Consider the following 21,499-nt stretch of genomic DNA (forward strand, 5'->3'; position numbering starts at 1 on the left):
AATTATACAATATAATTTGGTTTTTAAGTATTAAACAATAGACGATGTTAACAATTACCAACTGTACTGAACTTATCAGTATTATTCAAAGCTAACAAAAACCGGCCAAGTGCGAGTCAGACTCGCGCACCGAGGGTTCTGTACTCGGGTATTTATTCGGTATTTTGCACGATAAAATAAATAAAAATCTGTTTTAGAATGAACAGGTAAAATCCTTTCATATGATACCCCACTTGGTCTAGATATCTTAATTTGAAAATTGAAAATCCTAATTATTTGTTCATGAACATATTTTAATTTCTTTTTGTGTGATGTAACCACAAATTCATCGTTATCGGAATTTTTCATTAGACCCTACTTACCTGCCGAATTTCCTGATTCTAGGACAACGGGAAGTACAGGTTTCCTTGACAGACACGACAGACAGCCAGACAAACAGACAACGAAGTGATCCTATAAACTCTATAAAGGATCTTTTTGCCTTTTGAGGTACGGAACCCTAAAAACATAAATTTCATTTTCCTTCAAAATTTTTACATTCGTGTTCATGTGTTTTTAACCCCCGACCCAAAAAGAGGGGTGTTATAAGTTTGACGTGTGTATCTGTGTATCTGTGTGTCTGTGTATCTGTGTATCTGTGTATCTGTGTATCTGTGTATCTGTGTATCTGTCTGTGGCATCGTAGCGCCTAAACGAATGAACCGATTTTAATTTAGTTTTTTTTGTTTGAAAGGTGGCTTGATCGAGAGTGGTCTTAGCTATAATCTAAAAAAATTGGTTCAGCCGTTTAAGAGTTATCAGCTCTTTTCTAGTTTTCTTGTAGAAAAGAAGGTTAGATACCCGTTAGGTTCTTAATATTATGTCAATAGACAAATGTCAAGCTGTCAAGATGGACGTTGCCTAAATACATAATTATTTATTTGAAAATGACGTTTTGGAAAACTCACAAATACTTTGGATCGTCGGGGGTGTTATAAATTTTTAATTTACACTTGTACATCTTATTACAACCTAACGTGTTCACTGACTTTCTCACGAGCCAACTGTCTAATACTAATGTTTCACGTATACCTACTTTTTGACGACCCTAACATCTTGTATTCAAATGATCGAAGCCCCAACCCTATTTTCCACTTGCTCTACCGATTAAAATGAATTCAGGCATGCGAAATTATGTTGGTTTTACAGGAAAAAATACTACTAATGCTTCATTATCGATAATTTCAAATTATACTAATCATAATAAATAATTTAATCGCATTCCAACAAATCCCTCTAACATTGTTGCAGACCTTCAGAAAGGATCATTAAACGTAAATCTTTGAATAATAATATAAAGGCTCAACCTGCCTGGAAGCACTAGCACGCACTTGCAACACCTACAAACAATATGCATTGAATTCAATCAATAGAATTTTTCACAAAACTTTCAATCCAAATATGACATGCCTATAGAGTTATACTCGTATGAAAAAATTCTTGTTTGAAATGGCCAATCCAGTCCTATGATAAAGATCGTCAAAATCCTGCTTTCTAACCACCGGCCCTTGTGCACACTGATATTACCTCATAACCATGTAACAACAAAGAAAAATTTAATATCATATCAACAAGTCATGATACAGAATGTAAATGCGAATGAGGCCTGGTTTCAATCGCCACAGCAGCCAATCAAAGCCGCTAGCTACTTGTTACTAAATGCGCTCATAAATATTAATATACATCATTCGAGTTGATCACTTGATCAGTTTTCACCGCGGAATCGTTTGTTGCAATGAGGCTGTTTCTATTCCATAGAACGATTGCGTCGGTCTACGATGAAAATCATTAGAGTTGCGTAGATTATAAGATACTGATATGCCACTATAGAGTTTATTGCCTACGCGTAAAAACCTGAGTGGCGTGACTAGTATTGACATTATTAATAGATCTTATGTTAGTGGGTACAATCAATAACTAAGGGGGCTCAGAGACGAGATAACTTTTTTTTTAACTGAATCGGCATGTGCTTATCTACTGTCATACCACAGTAACCGCAACAAGGGTAAATTAAAAATTTTTAACACCCCCGACAATTGAAGGTACATTAACTAGACAAGAGCTGATAACTTTCAAACAGCTAAACCGATTTTTTTGGATTACAGCTAAAAACACTCTCGATCAGGCACCTTTCAAACAAAAAAAAACTAAATTAAAATCGGGTCATTAGTTTAGGAGCTACGATGCCACAGACAGATACACAGATACACACGTCAAACTTATAGCACCCTCTTTTTGGGTCGGGGGTTAAAAATCATAGCTCTTCCTTTTGGCGTTGCCGTAGTCGGGCAAAAAACTAATTAGGGGGGTATTTTGATTTTAATTAAGTTACACGTAACGTACTTATAATACTGGACGATTTCTGTACATTGTTACGCGTGTTGTAAATATGTAAATGTTTGTTTGTTGGTTTATTGCCTTGCCGGTTTGTCTTTTAATCACTTCGTCGTAACGAATAGATGTGATTTTTCAAATTGATGTAGTAAAAACCGAGTGACGTAAGCTACTTTTTATCCCGAAAAATCAAAGAGTCCCACAGGATTTTTAAAAAATTTATCCACGCAGACGAAGTGGCGGGCACCAGTTAGTTCAATATATTTTGAAAATTTCAAACAGAGGAGGCATTATTATATGTAGAGCCCAATTTTTTTATCTGTGCCTGTCTGTCTGTCTATTTGTGCAAGCTTCACGCTTAAACTACTAAACGGATTTGAACCGAGTTTCTTGCTGGTTCTTCTCGGTAGGAAAGGCATTCCGAACCAGTGGTAGATGCTCTTGACGATTCAAAAGTACTTGTAAAAGTCTAATTGAATAAAAATATTTTTTTTTTGATTTTTTTTTTTGAACGCAACTTGCCATACTTCTAGCACTTCGGATTAACAGATTGTGAGGGTAGTTTTTATCTCGAAAAAAAAATAGGGTTCTGTAGAGATAGAGAATTGAGAGAATTGATCTAAATTATAAATAAAATAGATAAAACGACAATTTTACTATTAATATTAACTATCGTATAAGAGTCACGGACCTATATAATCTAGACGCCAGTTGCTCAGTTTGCATGCAACCTTAACCGCGTATAACATTAGTGTGTAGTTATGAGATCTCATTAGTGGAATGCTTAATGGGTGTAGGCATGCGGGCATGCTTGCCTCGTGTTGCTGCTCACTTGTTGTATTTATATAACTCTACATACATTTAACTAGGACCTGTTATTCTAATTTCTATTATACGATTTGAGGAATACAATCAATAGAACGTGTTAGACGTTAACAATCAATAGATTAGTAGCTTGGATGTAACTTTTCCAGTTAACGTTGGTTAACATAATAAGTGACAGATTTGACTACAGTTACCTCAGAGCCTAGAGGCCTTATTAACTTTTCAGCCAACGTAAACTGTGCTCATATTGCATTGAGCATGGGCGAAAATTTTGTCATCTGTTAACTCTAAGGCCTCATTCGCACGAGAGCTTTTTTAACGGACGTTAAAAAAATCTCTCGTGCGTTCAAACCCGGCGTTGCGCTGAAAATACAAAGTGCGCTTTAAAAAAGTTGACGTGTGAACAGATACATGGGAATGCATTCGTTCTAATTGAACGCTTTTTTAACGGACGTTAAAAGAGCTCTCGTGCGAATGAGGCCTAATAAGTCTTCATCTAAATAACGTGACACTAGAATAACCTACTCTAATAAAACTGAATGGAGACGTCAAATCATATCGTTTTCCTGCCCGTAGGTAGGTACTAAAAAACGTTCACGCACAGTCAACGTAAACCAAAAAGTTACATTAAAGTCCCTGATTGACAAAAAAGTCCCAAAAATATACCAGAGCGATGCGAATGCAGTAATAGTAAATATCTCGTCAGTATTTTAAATCGAAAAGCCGACGCGAACGTCTATCAGCTAGTTGAAAAGGGAAATCAGTCAATAATGCACTAATTTCCCCTCCTTAATGGCTCAGTCCGGCCTCTACTCAGACACTATTACGAGTTACGACACTGCAAGTTAGTGTATAATGAAATAACGCGACGACTAGTTCGCTGTTTGTCGGGAATTTTAAATTTGGAACTGTTTTCTAGGAACTTTTCTGAAATTTTTTCTAGGAAAAATTCTAAAATTGGAACTATTTTTGTAGACACTCGTTGTTAGGAATTAAAGTATCTATGTAATTTCCCCTTCCGGCTTCTACTCAAACACTATTACGAGTTACGACACTGCAAGTTAGTGTATAATGAAATAACGCGACGACGACTACTTCGCTGTTTGTCGGGAATTTTAAATTTGGAACTGTTTTCTAGGACATTTTTTTAGGAATTCTAAAATAAGAACAATTTTTTAGAGAATCGTTGTTAGGACTAAATAATTTAGTCATATATAGCGATAGATCATAGATGAAACTTTTTGTACAATTTTGTTATTTTATTATGTCTATAGCTAATTTTCTCTTCCAAATAGTTCAGTCCGGCCTCTACTCCGACACTATTACGAGTTACGACGACACTGCAAGTTAGTGTATACTTAATGAAATACGCGACGACTAGTTCGCTGTTTGTCGGGAATTTTAAATTTGGAACTGTTTTCTAGGAACTTTTCTGAAAGGTTTTCTAGGAAAAATTCTAAAATTGGAAATATTTTTGTAGAGACTCGTTGTTAGGAATCAAATCATAGATGAAACTTAACTTATGATAATGCTGTTATTATTATGTATGTATGTAATTTCCCCTTCCGGCTTCTACTCAGACACTATTACGAGTTACGACACTGCAAGTTAGTGTATAGTGAAATAAGGCGACAACTAGTTCGCTGTTTGTCGGGAATTTTTTTGGAACTGTTTTCTGGGAACTTTTATTCGGAATTCTAAAGTTGGAAAAACTATATTTTTAGAAATTGTTAATTAATCATTTGTACCGATAAATCAAAGATGAAACTCAACTTTGGATAATTTTGTTATTTTATTACGTCTATAACTAATTTTCCCTTCCAAAGTGCTCAGACCGGCCTCTACTCAGACACTATTACGAGTTACGACACTGCAAGTTAGTGTATAATGAAATAATGCAACGACTAGTTCGCTGTTCGTCGGGAATTTTAAATTTGGAACTGTTTTCTAGGAACTTTTGTTCGGAATTTTAAAGTTGGAACTATTTTTTTGGAGACTCGTTGTTAGGATGAACCCTGAAGGAAAACATCGAGATAAACCTACATGTCTGAGAGTAGGTACTCCATAATGTTCTCAAAGTTGTGTAAAGTCTGTCAATCCGCACTTGTCTAGCGTAGTGGACTGTGGTGAAACTCTTCTCATTCTGAGAGACTCATGCTCAGTAGTGAGCCGGCGATGTGTTGATGACGATGGTGGTTATTTTTACCGACTGCGGCGAAGCAAAATGAGGGTTATGTGTTTGTTATTCAAGCTTATTAATTCAAAATATTATAGGGAAATCGGAAGCCTGGTCTGGCAACACAGGTCGTAGGGCCCAATTAGTTTTATACGCGCTCCATTACCAACCAGTGTTAATTATTATTGTGAATGCTTCTCACTCGACGACCTAATTAGAGCGCTTTTTTCGCTTTTGTCAAATAAAAGGGGTGAGGTGAGACTGAGGTATTTATATTTATACGTAGGAGTGTGAGAGTTCTGGCCTTTGTTATTAGACGTTTGCATCGTATTAGTAGTTTACTTTGGTATATAAGTGATAGGTATATATTTAGACTTTTAGACATACTCGTACCTACTTAATATAACATAATTATGTACTTTTAGTAACACTTTATTTTATCTTTATTGCGTTTTGTTGATATTCACGATCCTTTATATAAACGTGAACGCATTACATAAAGGGTAAAAAGATTACCCGGCTGAGTTTTGGTGTGGGCTCTTCGCCGACTTGGGCGCGTTTGGAACCCTCGAAGCTTTAGTTTTAAGTTAACGTAATTAATTATCACTACTGCATCATTGTTTGACAATCAGAAAGTGTACAATAGTACCCAATTTGAATAAATGACTTTGACTTTATAAATGCGAAAGTGTATTTGTTAGTTGGTTTGTCCATCAATCAGGCCACAATGGAGCAAAAAATCGACTAGACTTTTCTGTATGGATTTAGTTACAAACCTGTAGAGTAACATAGGCTACTTTTTATTCGGGGAAATTAGACAATTCCCTCGGGATTTTTAAAAACCTAAATCCACGAAAATGAAGTCTTGGCAACAGCTAGTAATTTATGTGTCGTAGTGATATGATACAAACAGGCATTTCATTAAATCCCTAAGAAACGATCAGTTTGCGGAAACTACGGACGGACGGACAGTGTTGAGCTACATTCGATAGTACGTAGCAGTGGATGGAAGGGTTTATTATAGGTACATACTTGTAATTTTTTTAAATTGTTTAGAAATAAATAATAATTTGTATTATAGTAAGTGATGTTTCTGTCAGTTTTTTTAGGGATTTTATCAACTTTTTTAGGGATTTGGTTAAATAGGTAGGTACTTACTTGTTTTTATCATATCTCTATATACTTTATTAATACCATAATACTGTATGATTATACCTATTGTCACTTGTAGGGGCTCCTACGCCTTCCTTCAAAAGCTAAGTATAATAAGTTCATGATGGGTTAAATATTAAGTATAACTACCTACTTAACATTTATAATTATTTTTACAATAAATATAAAAAAGCCTCATTGTGTGCAGGTATGTGTTAGTGAGCCAAGTGTGCGTCCACTAACTCTTTAATAAGCGAGACCATAAATCCACCCACTAATTGGTGCGATTAGAAAACTTTAATCATTTTATAGATTTCTTTTGTAATGCTATCGGCTCTTTATAGCTTTGATTCGTTTTCTATTTTAATAGTTAGCCGAATTGATTGTTACCATGTTATTTTGGTTGATTTCACCAATTATGAATTTTTCAACGATTATTAAGCACGATTTTAATATCTCACGAGTCATAATCATCGATTATACGATCGAATTACGAGTTCACAGATTTTTTTTTGCTTTTTTTGTGTGTGTGCTTCCATAGTTACAGTTACCGCCAGCTTTGACGATACCTAAGTGTTATGGCTGGTAGAGCAGGAGCTTTTAATGTAGTTTCTTGTATCGTTTCATAGTGAATTAGACCCGCGCCGATAGCTGACTTCGCGCGGTTCGTCTGAGAAAGATATAAAAAAGGTCAAGTTCGAGTCGGGACTCGGTCTTTTAGGATTCCGTATAGATAAATAAATATTAGGAACATTATAATCTGGGTGTATGAAATATTTCTTTTCCAAGCTAGAACATAGCAATAAACCGTGAAAGCAAAACCCAAAAAATGTTCAAGAAATCAAAAAGTTCTCTCGAGATTCTTAAAAAACTTATACCCACATGGACAAAATTGCGAGCAACATCTATTTGGACCAGAGATGAAGGGATAGATCACACTTCACACTAATAATATTGTAAAGGCGAAAGTTTGTGTGTATGTGTGTGTGTATGTGTGTGTGTGTGTGTATGTGTGTGTGTGTGTGTGTGTATGTTTGTTACTCCTTCACGCAAAAACTACTGGCCGGATTTGGCTGAAATTTGGAATGGAGATAGATAATATCCAGGATTAGCACATGGGCTACTTTTTATCCCGGAAAATCAAAGAGTTCCCACGGGATTTCGAAAATCCTAAATCCACGCGGATGAAGTCGCGGGCATCATCTAGTCTATTATATCCTGGAGATGGGCATAGAATGGGCATACATTTCATCCGCCAAAATTTGAGTTCCCACGGGATTATACTTTACGGGATTACTTGCAATTCCACGCAAGTGAAATCGAGGGCGTCACCTAGTGATTTAACAGTCCTGAAAACATGTATCGTTTACTTCGAGAAATCAATTCAATAACTGACCACTACCATTGACCACTGAAGCATTCTCAGAATACTAAGTATTACAGCTAAACTTGTTTTGTAACTATTACGTGCGCTTTTTTTTCACAAAACAATACAAACATAACCACATACCAACATCGCATACGTGACATTCTTTGAAGCAGCTTTTTGATTTCCCTGGCTTGCAAACTTCGAAAACCCGTAGGTATACCCGTCATGGTTGTGAATTAATTTTTGAATCTTTTCCTCGCGATAAACTTCGAGGAATCCCGTCGTACCTACCACAATTTATAGTAACTTATGGCATTTCCCATATTATAACAATAGGTATTACTAATTAAATAATATTGATAGCTAGGTAGGTATATTTAATACCATGTCATGTTTTTATGATAAAAGCATTAATAGTCCTAATAAACATGTATTTTGAATACATTGTGATCGGTCTTTGGTTTTGAGGCTTGGTTTTTAAACAAGACTAGGTATTTAAAATAATAATTTCATTCATGTTTTCTGTTTTGTATTTAAGTGGCTGAAATTATTTGTATACAAAATTCTTGTCCATGTAAAGGGATTTGTCCAAGCATTCATGATTCTGCTTTCCTACTAAAGACTAATAATATACACCTATATATAAATTATTCTGAATGAAAACGTGATCTTTTAAGTTACTTGGATTTGGAACACCTGCCACGTAATGTCTGTAAGTGCTATTAACATTATGTTATGACATTTTTATGCGAGAAATACATTTTCTACTACTAAAATAAAACACAAGTTATTAATAGGTATAATTTAATTTTACCTCATCCAACTATTTCCTACATTGACAAACTGCAATCTAAGCGCGGAAAAAAATAAGTCATAGTGACACTAGCAAGAGATTTAACTTCTCACCAATTTTGATAGTATTCGAGAGTCGAAACAAAATAACGTCAAAGTAAAATGGACCTGAATGTGCTTGGTTTAAAGTCAAAAATTCAGTATCATTGATTTTAATTTCGCAACGTTTCCGCTGACTGTAAATATATGTACAAACTTGAGCATTAAAACAAGGCTGTTAAGGGCCATTTTACTTTAACGCTAAAGTGATTCGACTCTCAAATACTATCAACGTTGGTCAGAAGCAAAATCTTATACTGAGGGCACTGAGAGATCGAAGTTGCGTCCAAACCTTTACGAACTAAAAAACAAAGGACTGCTTTCGCAAGAACCTTTTTTCTGTAGGTAAATACTTAATAATCTTAGATTTTTTTACTCAGTCCATGCCTTGATCTTTATCAAATTAAAATTGTAAGTAGGTACGTATCATTAAAAAAAACCCAGTAATTCGTCACGAAAAAAACTTCATTAAAAATACGTAAACCGTACCTAATCGCTGCGACAAGCCACAACAAAGTTAATGACCAAAAATCACCCCTGGGCCCGATTTTAAGCCCAGCATACATAATTAGCTTTCATTACTTTCTACCAGGAGACCGCGAAAAACTACCATAATAATAAACGTATCGCTTTTGATTAGCCCTAATTAACGAATGGCTCTACCAAAACATAATATTATTATTCCTACCATTTCTACCACCTAATTGTCTTATAGGTGTGACAGCCATTATTTTAATTGCGAACTGTAGCTTTAATTGTCGCCTACATTTCTTTCTATGTGTTTTTAATGTCGCCCTATAATGTTTTATATAATGGTGTTCTTATTTGCTTTTATAGGGCGGCAAATTACTACTTCTATTTCATTTGTACCACGCTAATATCTGCTTTATTAAAGAGAGTTAAAGACGAATATAGCGTGAAAGCTTTTTAATGCTAGTTTACCAGTCTCTAACTGTGTTGTTGTTCGCAGTTAATACAAGGTTTGGGCTGTAAAAGAATAGTTCAGCTTACGTGACCGCTTTAAACGTTCAGAAATTGTGTGTTTATACTGTCATAGTAATGACAGTGTGAATTTTCTATTGAATTTAGTAATTGCCTCGCGTTTTTTCGTAACGTCTTAGGGATGATATATAATTATCGAGCTTCCATTTTTTATGACTGTCCATATTCTTTATACTTAGGTAGTTTTATTTGTTAGCAACGTAACCTTTAAGAAATTTTAGTTTTGCAACTATTTTTTATTTCATTAGAAGTTAGCTCTCGATATCGAATATCACCACGTGGTTACCATCATATCACTATATGATAATGCAGTCAAGTGAAGGAACTTCTAAACCCATTTTGAAAATTCTTTCACCAGCTGAAAGCTACATTATTCCTGAGTGACAGGGCTATTTTTTTTTAATAAACCCCTGCGAAATTTTTAATAAGCTACCCGTGCGAAGCTGGGGCGGGTCGCTAGTATATTTATATAAACTGACTGACTGATCAATCAACGCACAGCTCAATCTACTGAATAGATCGGGCTGCAATTTGGTATGTAAACTTTTATGACGTACACATCAGCTAAGAAAGAATTTTTGAAATTCCTACCCCTAAGGGGGTAAAATTTGTGTGGTCCACGCGGATGAAGTCGCGGAGGTTAGCTACTTTATCAATAAACTAGCTGACGCCCGCGACTTCGTCCACATGGATTTAGGTTTTTCGAAATCCCATGGGAACTCTTTGGTTTTCCGGGATAAAAAAAGCTTATGTGCTAATCCAGGATATTATCTATCTCCATTCTGAATTTCAGCCAAATCTGTCCAGTGGTTTTGCGTGAAGGAGTAACAAACATACACACACACACACAAATACATGCATACATACAAACACACACATACACACAAACACACAAACTTTCGCCTTTATAATATTAGTGTGATAGTGTGATTCCAATGGCTACATACCTACTTACCATACCTACAAGCCTACTATTTTTCCATGGCGTTTTCTTCCTTTTTTGCGCCATTTTCCATGGTCCGTTCGGGCGACCTGTCCGGCTTTTCTTTTTTTTTAAATCAGTAAATTGCATATTTGAAAAACTACTGCTCGCCCCGCACTCCGATTGAACGAGGGGGTGTGGCTGTAGGCTTTTATTCGATCGCCAATTTATTTTTAAGCTAAGTCTTTTTACAAGGACGATGTAAATGGACGAGTAAATAGGTACTGCTGTACGTTCAAAGTTAAAACACAGATCTAATGCAATTTTTTGGGTTTCGGAACTCAGGGTTAAATAGAAACGAATTTTTTTAGGGTTCCGTTTCTCCAGAGAAAAAGGAACCTTTATAGGATCACTTCGTAAGTCTTCCTGTCTCAAGGTCCATCAAGGGAATCGAAACCTACTTATAGGTTAGGTACTTACTTCCTATTGACCTATAATTTGAAATTTGAGTGATAGCAGTATCTTAAGCACGAACAAATCTAAAAATCCGATAACTGTGAATTTGTAAACCCCCGACCCAAAAAGAGGGGTGTTATAAGTTTGTGTATCTGCCTGTGGCATCGTAGCTCCTAATCTAATGAACCGATTTTAATTTACTTTTTTTTGGTTGAAAGGTGGCTTGGCTTGATCGAGAGTGTTCTTAGCTATTATAATCAAAGAAAGTCGGTTCAGCCGTTTGAAAGCTATCAGCTCTTTTCTAGTTACTGTAACCTTCACTTGTCGGGGGTATTATAAAGTTTTAATTTACACTTGTGGTTACATAAAAAACAGCGTTTAGTACCTACGTGTTTCTTGTACCGGAGCGAATTTCTAAATTTTACTTCTCACATCCACAAACTTTATCTCTTTACAATCACACTAATCACATCACATCACACTTCACACTAATACTATAAAGGAGAAAGTTTGTATGTGTGTGTGTGTGTGTGTGTGTGTGTGTGTGTGTGTGTGTGTGTGTGTGTGTGTATGTATGTTTGTTACTCCTTCACGCAAAAACCACTGGACCGATTTGGCTGAAATTCGGAATGGAGATAGATAATATCCTGGATTAGCACATAGGCTACTTTTTATCCCGGAAAACCAAAGAGTTCCCACGGGATTTCGAAAAACCTAAATCCACAAGGACGAAGTCGCGGGCGTCAGCTAGTATTATATAGTATAGAAGTACTGAGTAAAATAGTCAGTATTTTTGGGGTAACAACGACAATGCCCTCTCCTGTGCAGCGTGCGTGCTAAAAGGGCGCAAAAAGAAGCCAACAATAAGTGATCAAACGAACTTCCAAGTGAAGTTCGATCATTATTATATGAGTTGCTTCATTAGAATATATGATTTTATACACTGTAGTTTCCCTATTTACTCGGTAACCTCGCACAATTTTTAAAGATTTTTTAAAACAATTCAAAACTAGTTTCCGATACATTCTCCCCCACTCCGCCATCTTGGCCTGCGCTCATTATTTTAGAGTATGTAGTGTAACATGTACAAAACTTTCTATTATTTGGGATAAGCCATGCACGGGAGGGAGGGAGATCATATATTCTAATGAAGCAACTCATATAATAATGATCGAACTTCACTTGGAAGTTCGTTTGATCACTTATTATATATTCTTTGCTTCATTATTCATATATGATTTTATACACTGTAGATGTTCAGAGGAGAAAGTTTTGGAATTAAAAGTAGGTATAATCTGTTATTGTTATTGTTTTATTTATGATACAAATCAACTTAGTATGTAAGTATTTTAATAATTACATGTAATTACCCACCTAGTTCTTATTAATCTAAGTAACTAGTTCACTGTTCTAATCAACCATTAATCAATTAATTAATTCGTATATTAGTTTATTGATTGCGTAAACAAACTGATCGGGCGAATTCTCCTTCGTCCAGGATAATTCTGTTGTAGAATCGAGCAAATGAGTCAGAGGAGCTAGTCCAGCCTGCGGTTTTACGGATAGTTTCGATATTGACGCCAGCAGAGCTCGCGGCCGAAGTAGACGCGTGGCGCGTACTGTGCGCACCGAATACCCCGACGTCTACACCACTCTCTGACAGCACTTGCTTTATCCACCTGCTGATGGATTGCGTCGTAGCAGGTTTATGTGGCCGCTTATGTGTCAACAGTAGCGTATCTGTTCCCTCAGGTCTTATATTTCTAGTTTTAGAAATGTAATCTGAGAGAACGGTAGCTGGGCAAATACTTACATTTTCTCTGAAGTATGGCAGGCACAAAACTGGTTGATTCCTACCAGGAGCAGACGTTTTTATAAGGTCTGTTATCATTATCTTGACGCCGTTCTCGGAAAACTTGATATTGTCGAGCTTAATGAGAGACAGCGTTTGTACCCTGTGAGCGGTACACAGTGCTAAACAGACTACGAGTTTTTTCGTGATTTTTTCGAGGGAAAGCTCGGTATTAGGAAACCATGTTGAAATAAGGTTTAACACAACTTGAGGATCCCAAGTGCTCGAATATTTGGATTGCACAGGCCTCGATTTGTATGCACCTTTAAGAAGGCGCTTCACACACTCATCAGAGCCGATGTTATTACCTATAAATGCTGACAAAGCAGAACGGTGAGAATTTAAACTGCCATACGCACAACCATTATTAAATTGTGTTGTTAGGAATGTAAGTATGAATTTTTTCGAGGGTTCGAACACGTCAACGTTGTTCTCGACGCAATATTGCCACCACAGCTTAAGCGAAGTGTTATACTGTTTTACAGTACTGTCAGAGAGCGAAGCTAACATCAGTGTAGACGATGCAGGACAGGCGCCTTTTCGGATGAACGACTGCCGCAGAGCCTCGCGACAGCCAGGGTAAGGCGCTTGTGCAAGGGATGATGATCTCTGAAATGAGATTGCAAGAGGTTTTTATTGGGATTTAAATAATGCACATCTGAAACTATTAAGCTTTGCAGTAGTGGGAACCACGGCTGCGAAGGCCAGTGAGGATATACCAGTATACCGTCTGCTTTATCATCAATGATTTTCCTAAGGCATTTAAGTATTAGCGAAAATGGTGGAAAGGCGTAAAAATATTCTGCATGCCAGTTCACCGTGAATGCGTCGACGGATACCGCATCAGGGTCTGGTTTCCATGAGACAAATCTGGAACACTTCGCATTGTCACGTGACGCGAATAAATCTATTTCTGGTTGGCCAAAATATTGTGTGATATCATGGAAAGCCTCGTCAGAAAGTGACCATTCGGTATCCGGATTGATTACTCTGGAGGCGGCGTCTGCGCAGTTTTCTTTGGTATTCACATACGATGCGAATATCCAAAGTCCGCGTTGTTCACACCATTTCCAAAGCACTCTAGCTAAATCGTTGAGGTGGGGATATTGTATGCCCCCCATACGGTTCACATAGCTTATTGCGGTTGTGTTATCTATGCGTAGTAATATTGCACAGTCAGTTACATCGCTAGCAAACGACTTCAAGCCCAGAAAAGCGGCCATTAATTCCAGGTAATTGATATGGTTCGCTTTCTCTGTGGCTTTCCATCTGCCACTAACTTGGTTATTTTTACATACAGCCCCCCAGCCTGTTCTAGACGCATCGGAATAGATTTCGAGTTTGAAGTTAGGTTGCCTTATAAAATTGGATGTAGTATCAATATTTAAAGACCACCAGTTTAAATCATCTAATATAACATTCGACAGCTTGATTTTCGCTTCGTAATTACCATACTTACGCAGGGCTAGGTATTTCTGCCGCTCTAAAATCTTGGTATACATCCATGCATACTTAGCTGCCGGGCAAGCTGCAACTAAAACTCCGATAAGATGAGCAAATTCACGAATAGAACAGGCTGGTAAACTAGTAAACTTTGCAACCAACTCGGCGATTTTAAAACGCTTATCGGTGGGAAGGTATATGCTAAGACTTTTGGTGTCATACACAAAACCTAGGAACTTGCGAGATTGTTGCGGCGTTAAATTGCTCTTATCGTAATTGACGACGAATCCTAGACAATGCAATATCTTTAACGTTTCGTTAACGTTATCTAAGCATTGATCATATGTGTCACTGATACACAAAATGTCATCTAAGTAACATACCGACTGAAAGCCACGATTTCTAAGATAAGCCAACACTTCCCTCATGATCTTAGTAAATACACGTGGGGCCACTGATAAGCCAAACGGGAGGCCATTAAAGCCGTACGTATATGTTTTAGATGAATTATGAGGCTTAAAATGAAATCTTAAATACTTGCGGTCCGAAGACCGGACAGGTACGAGAAAATATGCATCTTTAAGATCTATGGTGGCTAAGTATCCACCACGTGGAATTAATTTACATACAGTCCGATAATCTTCCATTTTGAAGTGATCATTAGCGATAAATTTATTTAGGGGTTTTAAATTTAATATAAAACGTTTGTCACCGTTAGGTTTCGGAGTAAGAAATATCTTAGATATGAATTGATCTTTTGTCCCCTTGCACTCAGATATAGCTCCTATTGCTATTAATTTATTAATTGCTTCAAGCATTTCTAAGTTTTCAGAATGTGAAAAGCTATTTTGAGGTATTATAGACTGATTTACTACAGTTCGAAATGGTATAGCATAGCCGTGTTTAACCCAATCTAGTACAACACTATTATTAGTTATTTTTAACCAACAATCATAAAAATGAGTAAGTCGGCCTGTATGTACCTGTGCTAATGGTGATTCTGCGCTGGGGCAGGGGGCTTCCCCTGAGATGCAGCTCGCTGCGGCTGCTGCGCTGACGCTGTGTAAGGCCGGCGAGTTCCCGAGGTCGTTGGCCTCCTGCTGTAACCTCCGCGCCCCCCCCTGTTCGCCGGGTACCGAGGCGGCGCGTGCCAGTTTCCCTGGTAGGAAGATGATCGAGAGCCGGACGGCTGGGCAGTGGTTTTTTGGGGTTTAGCAGGTTTTTTGATTGAAAGGCCCTGCTTCTCGATGGCTTTGGCGGCTTTTATCTTCTCCGATAGCTTCGAGCCAAACAATGAGTCATCTCGTTCAGATTCGTTAACCAACTGTAAGAACGATTTATCTAAACTGGGGCTTATCAGTTTTATTCTACCTTGGGTCGCTAAGTAGTGCGAATCACAAAGCAATCTGCAACCGTTGCTAAAATGTTTCATTGCTTGGACCTTGTTATCGCTCTTTAAGAGCAAATCAACGCCTCTGTTGATGGCGGTGATTCCCGAACCCAGCTGTTGTTGCGATGCAGTGAGCGTCTTATCGCGATTACGAACCATGTCCGGTATCGCGGCCGAAATCTCTGCGTTTAGTTTAGGCGCCTGTAGAAGTCTACAGTTGTCTGGAATTAGGTATTCTTTTAATAATTTGTCCTTGTTTTCCTTGGGCATACCTTTCCGAAGTAAAGGTAGCCACAATTTTGATAAACTGTCGTGAATTTTTTCTCCGTAGTCGGGTGAGTCGGACGTGGACTCCCCAAGGGCATCCAGTAATTCTGGGTCCAAATCTGGCAAATCACTAGCGGGGGCTTCCTCGTGAAGGTCAGGCCCAGCCCCGCCCTCATTTTGGTCGGGGTTATCGTTAGATAACGGCTCCGCCTCTTGTGTGATTTCTGGGGCAGCTAATGCTGACTCCGGGATCGCGTCACAGTTTTGTCCATGATCTCCGGTATCTAAAACTACAATTAGCAATTTTATTTATGAAAATAAAAACTTGTGGGTAGAATGAAAAAGATAAAACTTCGAAAAAGAATTATCTTTTAGGAGGTCGCAGAGGAACGTTACATCTATTTTAGAATGTACGTATTTTCTGCTTAGGTCATCGTTGGAGACTCGCAGTCAACCCCGATGCCTCATTGGTCATAACGATTTGATAATATCTAGTTTTGGGGTATGTCAAAGTTATTGACTCGCAGTCAATCCCAGTGCATTCCAAAACCTATGTTTACTTTCACTTCACTAAAAGGTACTTAGTACTTTTGTAAAGGTACTTTTGACACAATAATAACAAAAAAACACTTTACTAACCTTCTTCGTCCGACGACGATTCAATCGGAGAAATAATTCTCCGCCTTCTTTTCTCTTTTTCTTCGATTTTCCTTATTTTTCTTTCGTATTTCTCAATTTGAGACTGCGCACTTCTTTTCGGCATGATGCTCGGAAGGCGCGTGCGATCGTTACCGCGCACAAAAAAGGAATGAGCGCAGGCCAAGATGGCGGAGTGGGGGAGAATGTATCGGAAACTAGTTTTGAATTGTTTTAAAAAATCTTTAAAAATTGTGCGAGGTTACCGAGTAAATAGGGAAACTACAGTGTATAAAATCATATATGAATAATGAAGCAAAGAATATATAATTCACCCCGAACATGGACATTCCTGTTTTTTGTTAGTACCAAGGTATAGTAATAATTTTGTAGTAGGATTTGTTAAAAATTGTACTATTTTTTGCTACAGTTAAAATTTTAGCTATAGAGTAGATATACAATGAATTTAAAAAAAATGACTCCGAAGCTTTTTTTTTTTAATTTATAGACCAGTGGAAATTGCTCTTTAAATCTACTTGGTAACATTCTTCAAATGACTGTCAAATCTCTAATTATTATAGGTATGTACCTATACGGGGTGTTTGGTAATTAGTATATAATGACGACACATACCCATGATACTTTGATCTGACAAACACAATGCTGAAGTATAATGACGAAATAAAATTATAACTATACAAAATTTAAAAAAAAATTAGTCAAAGTTTTCATGACCCTAACGTGCCCTAACTCACTGAGATCGTTGGCCATCTTTAGATGGGCCGAGGCCAACGATCTCAGTGAGTTAGGGCACATTGTGGCCATGAAAACTTCGTCATAAAAAAAATTTAAAATTTTGTATGGAAATTTTTATAATTTTATTTCGTCATTTTACTTCAGCATTGTATTTATCAGATCAAAGTAGCATGGGTACGTGTCGTCATTATATACTAATTACCAAACACCCTATATAGGTAGGTAGAGGTACCTATATTATAAAATATTTCTCAGTAAAAATTAGAATTTAATGTTTTTTTTCTGTGGAGGTAGAGATCAACATAATAGGTAGAGTTTTAAAGGAATTTCACTAAGATTCTTTACCTATATAAATTATTGACCATAAGAGGGTTAAATAAGAGATGATGGGAAATCCTACTGAACTCACGATGCATAGAGGCCTGACTCTTCCTACGAATACATCATGCGAAAAATTAATCATTCTACGTCGAACTTAGCTTATGTAGTTATTTACATAACAATGACCGTAATAATGTACTGAGGATAAAAACATTCAAATGACTCTATACATTATTGAGTTCGATGAAAAGCACCATTTTTTTTTAATATCACAAGCACCATTAAGCACTCGGTCCTATAAAGAAGTAATTATCGATAATTGCACACCCCTAAAAATAGAACGGCAATTGAAATTCAAAAATTTGAATTTAGCACTCGAACGTTTAGCAATAGACTGAATGCGGAGTGCCCATGCGTTGCACTGCGGGGGTCTGATTTAAAAAATTAAGTGACGTCAAACGCTCGACGCACGCGCGTGTATGAAAATATTGGAGTTCTTATTTTTTATTATTATTATGGACACTAGTTAGCCCTTGACTGCGATCTTACCTGGTGGTAAGTGAAGATACAATCCAAGATCGTATAAGACATAACGCTTTTTTTATATTTTTTAAATTTTATGACAGCCATTTTGAAATTTCAACTGTCTACCTATTAGAGTTTATGAGATACAGGCTGCTGATAGGAACACTGACAGACGGATGGACGGACGGACGGACGGACATCGGAGTCTTCGTAATAGCACAATAGAGTCCCGTTGGCACCCTTTGGTTACGGAACCAATAAAAAGCACTTAAAAAAATAACAAAACATAATCATACTAAATTAATTGTTAATAAAATTCATTGTTGGAGCACCGCAGTGGGGGGGTTAGCACGACAGATGGTTAGAGGGGGCTCGCGATTAATTTGACATTAAATTCAATAATAACTCCCATTTATTGCGTAATTTCCTTTCAATTACGTTCATTTATCGCTCTGTAACGAGGTTACAGCTGTGATGAACGCGTGAGACTGCTCTTATCTGTGTCTACGCATCGGTGAAGTGTAGCCCTAGACATTTAGGGCTTGAGAAACTAGATAAAAACAAGTCTTATTAGAATTTAAAAAAACACGACCTGTTGTTTTATTTTTCAAAAGCCAAGTCACTCGAGATGACGCGTACGTAAGGATACTAACGATACCCCACACATCCAAATGTTCAGGTATTTAGAAGTTATGGTGAAATAAAGAAACTCACATACAAACATACCTCACATACACAGTAAAAGTCACATATTACTCAATACATGAAGCCTGAAAAAACACACCTTTCTTGGGCAGCCGTGTAATTGCCGGCCCACTACTGAGTACCTTTTCATTCTGAGATGAGACCCGTAGGTACTACCTACAGGTCTCATTTCAGAATGAAAAGCTATACTTCAAACACCTATGAGAACATTAGAGAACTCTCAGGCATGAAGGTTTTCTCACGATGTTTTCTTTCAAGCAAATGATATTTTATTTGCTTAAAATGCACACAACTCCAAAAAGTTAGACGTGCATGCCCGGGATCGAACCCCCGACCTCCGGAATAGGAGGAGGATGTATATAGACAAAATATGTAAGTACATACTAAAGATATTTCTGTACTTATATATGTTACTACTTGAAAAGCTTCAAAATGCATTACCGATATCAAGTCCACGCATACACTTAATCATCGCTATAACCTAAATTAATTAATTTCATAAATTTCGAATAGTTAATAAAATATTTCTCTAATTATATGAAATATTGAATCGCGTAGGTGCTTCAGCGATGGACGGTGATCCGCTAAAAACCTCAATCAGCAGTCGAGGGCATCATTACCATCCTAGTTCCGTAAACCCACTGAAATTAAGGAAGTTAATCAAAAGCTGCCAACACTCCAATTAAAAATTATTTATTTTACACTAGCGACCCGCCCCGGCTTCGTAGGGGCACAGATTTTTAGTTGGATTTTTAACCCCCGACCCAAAAAGAGGGGTGTTATAAGTTTGACGTGTGTATCTGTGTATCTGTCTGTGGCATCGTAGCTCCTAAGCTAATGAACCGATTTTAATTTAGTTTTTTTTTGTTTGAAAGGTGGCTTGATCGAGAGTGTTTTGAGGTGTGAACCGATTTTCATGGATTATAGCCAAGAAGCTATAATCCAAGAAAATCGGTTCAGCCGTTTGAAAGTTATCAGCTCTTTTCTAGTTACTGTATGTAACCTTCACTTGTCGGTGGAGTTATAAATTTTTAATTTACACTTGTTTAATTTAATTTTTGGTTATTGTGAGTTAAGTCTTGAATATCAAACTATAACAGAATAATAGTTATATCCACAAGATTACAGGATATTGATCGGTATTTGGTAGCTAACTATCGTAAACCAGCTCTTCATCATTCGCATTAAATTTGGCCTTTTTTGTGCGTACAAAGAAAATTACAATGTAAAAAGTCGTAAAGGTAATTACGACTTTTTACACCCTATTTTCCCTAATGATACGGAACTCTTAGAGGAATAACAGTCGTAGGTATTTACAGCAGCTTCCTTATAGATAGCTAATTTTGGAAAAACAGAAAAAAAACAATAATTCCCGCTGTTCATCATCCGCATAAAAATATGCCTGTTCAATTAATTTTTCTCACCCGTTGTGGGCCCGTATCGAGTCGCCGTGACACCCGAGCGCGCGTCTGCATAATACATCGCTGTACGCTGTTGCTGTACGTCGGACTTTAATTATATATCTGCTACAATTTCGCCTTTTTTCGAGTATTTTTCACAATTCCTCTCCCCATCGCCCCACCGCCCTCCCGAACGGCCGCAGAAAAAAAACGCGTCGTGCGTGTGTGTATCCGATCGCACTCAGGCGAGCGCTCGCCGGACACTCGCCGCGCGACGCGACATCGCGGCCGCGCGTGTGCCGGCCGGCCGTCTTGAGAGGCGCGGCACAATTAGCGCTGATAACGACGACTCGGCCGCCTACAAAAATACACTTAGACATTTTAATGCAATTAAGCTTGTAGAATACGACTGCGAGAGTCCGATAAGCCCCGCTCAACTTTTCCTGTAACAGGCTGTTATTTCACGATTTAAAATCGGTTCTCAACCCGTTAATGACGCGAGTACAAGTGCAGATCGGCGGCTCCGTTCGGCCGCGGACCAATCTATTTAATAACCCCCGCCGGTGACACCCCGCCCGGCGGCCATCGCCAATTTTAACCCCCCACGTACCCCCTAGCACCCGCCCTGAAAAAAATCCGGAGCGTTTTAAAATTAATGAGTAAAAATCTACACACACACGGCCGCGGACAAGTACACGTGTGTGAACGCTTGCCCAATAATACCCACTTTGCGGAGCAAATAATGACGTGTAATAGTGTCGGGCGCCGATGCTTCTAGCGCCGAGCGCCGCCTCGGCCGCGAGCCGCGAGCGCCTAGCCTTTTCCATTAGGACCAACTATCCGAGAAAAAAATCGACTACAAATTGAAAATTCGTCGGTTCGGGCGCTAATTCCGAGCGGAGCGGCGCCGTGGCGCGAAGCGAACGCAGTTAGATAACATTTGTAGAGCCGAGGGGAGAGCGGGGTGTCACCCCTACGCAACGCCGTTTTTATTTTGGCCGGCCTTTGCCCCCCTACCCCCTTCATTCGTCCAACTTC

At 37.9% G+C, this 21,499-nt stretch overlaps 2 protein-coding genes across 6 annotated transcripts in view; one reads left to right on the plus strand and one right to left on the minus strand.

Moving 5' to 3' along the window:
* Positions 1-21,499, plus strand: part of LOC123872828 (POU domain, class 6, transcription factor 2) — a 220,366-nt gene that overhangs the window by 138,672 nt on the left and 60,195 nt on the right. The window lies entirely within an intron of this gene.
* LOC123872829 lies at positions 13,502-16,906 on the minus strand. Its single transcript, XM_045917387.1, has 3 exons — positions 16,758-16,906; positions 15,445-16,402; positions 13,502-13,627 (listed from the first exon to the last, which is right to left on the minus strand). Exons 1-2 carry the CDS (start codon positions 16,879-16,881, stop codon positions 15,450-15,452), a joined length of 1,077 nt encoding a protein of 358 aa, XP_045773343.1. The 5' UTR covers positions 16,882-16,906; the 3' UTR covers positions 13,502-13,627; positions 15,445-15,449.

The sequence above is a fragment of the Maniola jurtina genome, chromosome 15 (genome assembly GCF_905333055.1).
Source record: "Maniola jurtina chromosome 15, ilManJurt1.1, whole genome shotgun sequence".
NCBI classification, from domain to species: domain Eukaryota; kingdom Metazoa; phylum Arthropoda; class Insecta; order Lepidoptera; family Nymphalidae; genus Maniola; species Maniola jurtina.

What these genes read in the sequence shown, in the direction of transcription:
- LOC123872829 (XM_045917387.1), bottom strand. Translation starts at nt 16,881, where the DNA reads ATGCCGAAAAGAAGTGCGCAGTCTCAAATTGAGAAATACGAAAGAAAA. An exon ending in ATCGTCGTCGGACGAAGAAG is followed by an intron (nt 16,403 to 16,757) that starts GTTAGTAAAGTG and finishes TTGTAGTTTTAG; the next exon opens with ATACCGGAGATCATGGACAA.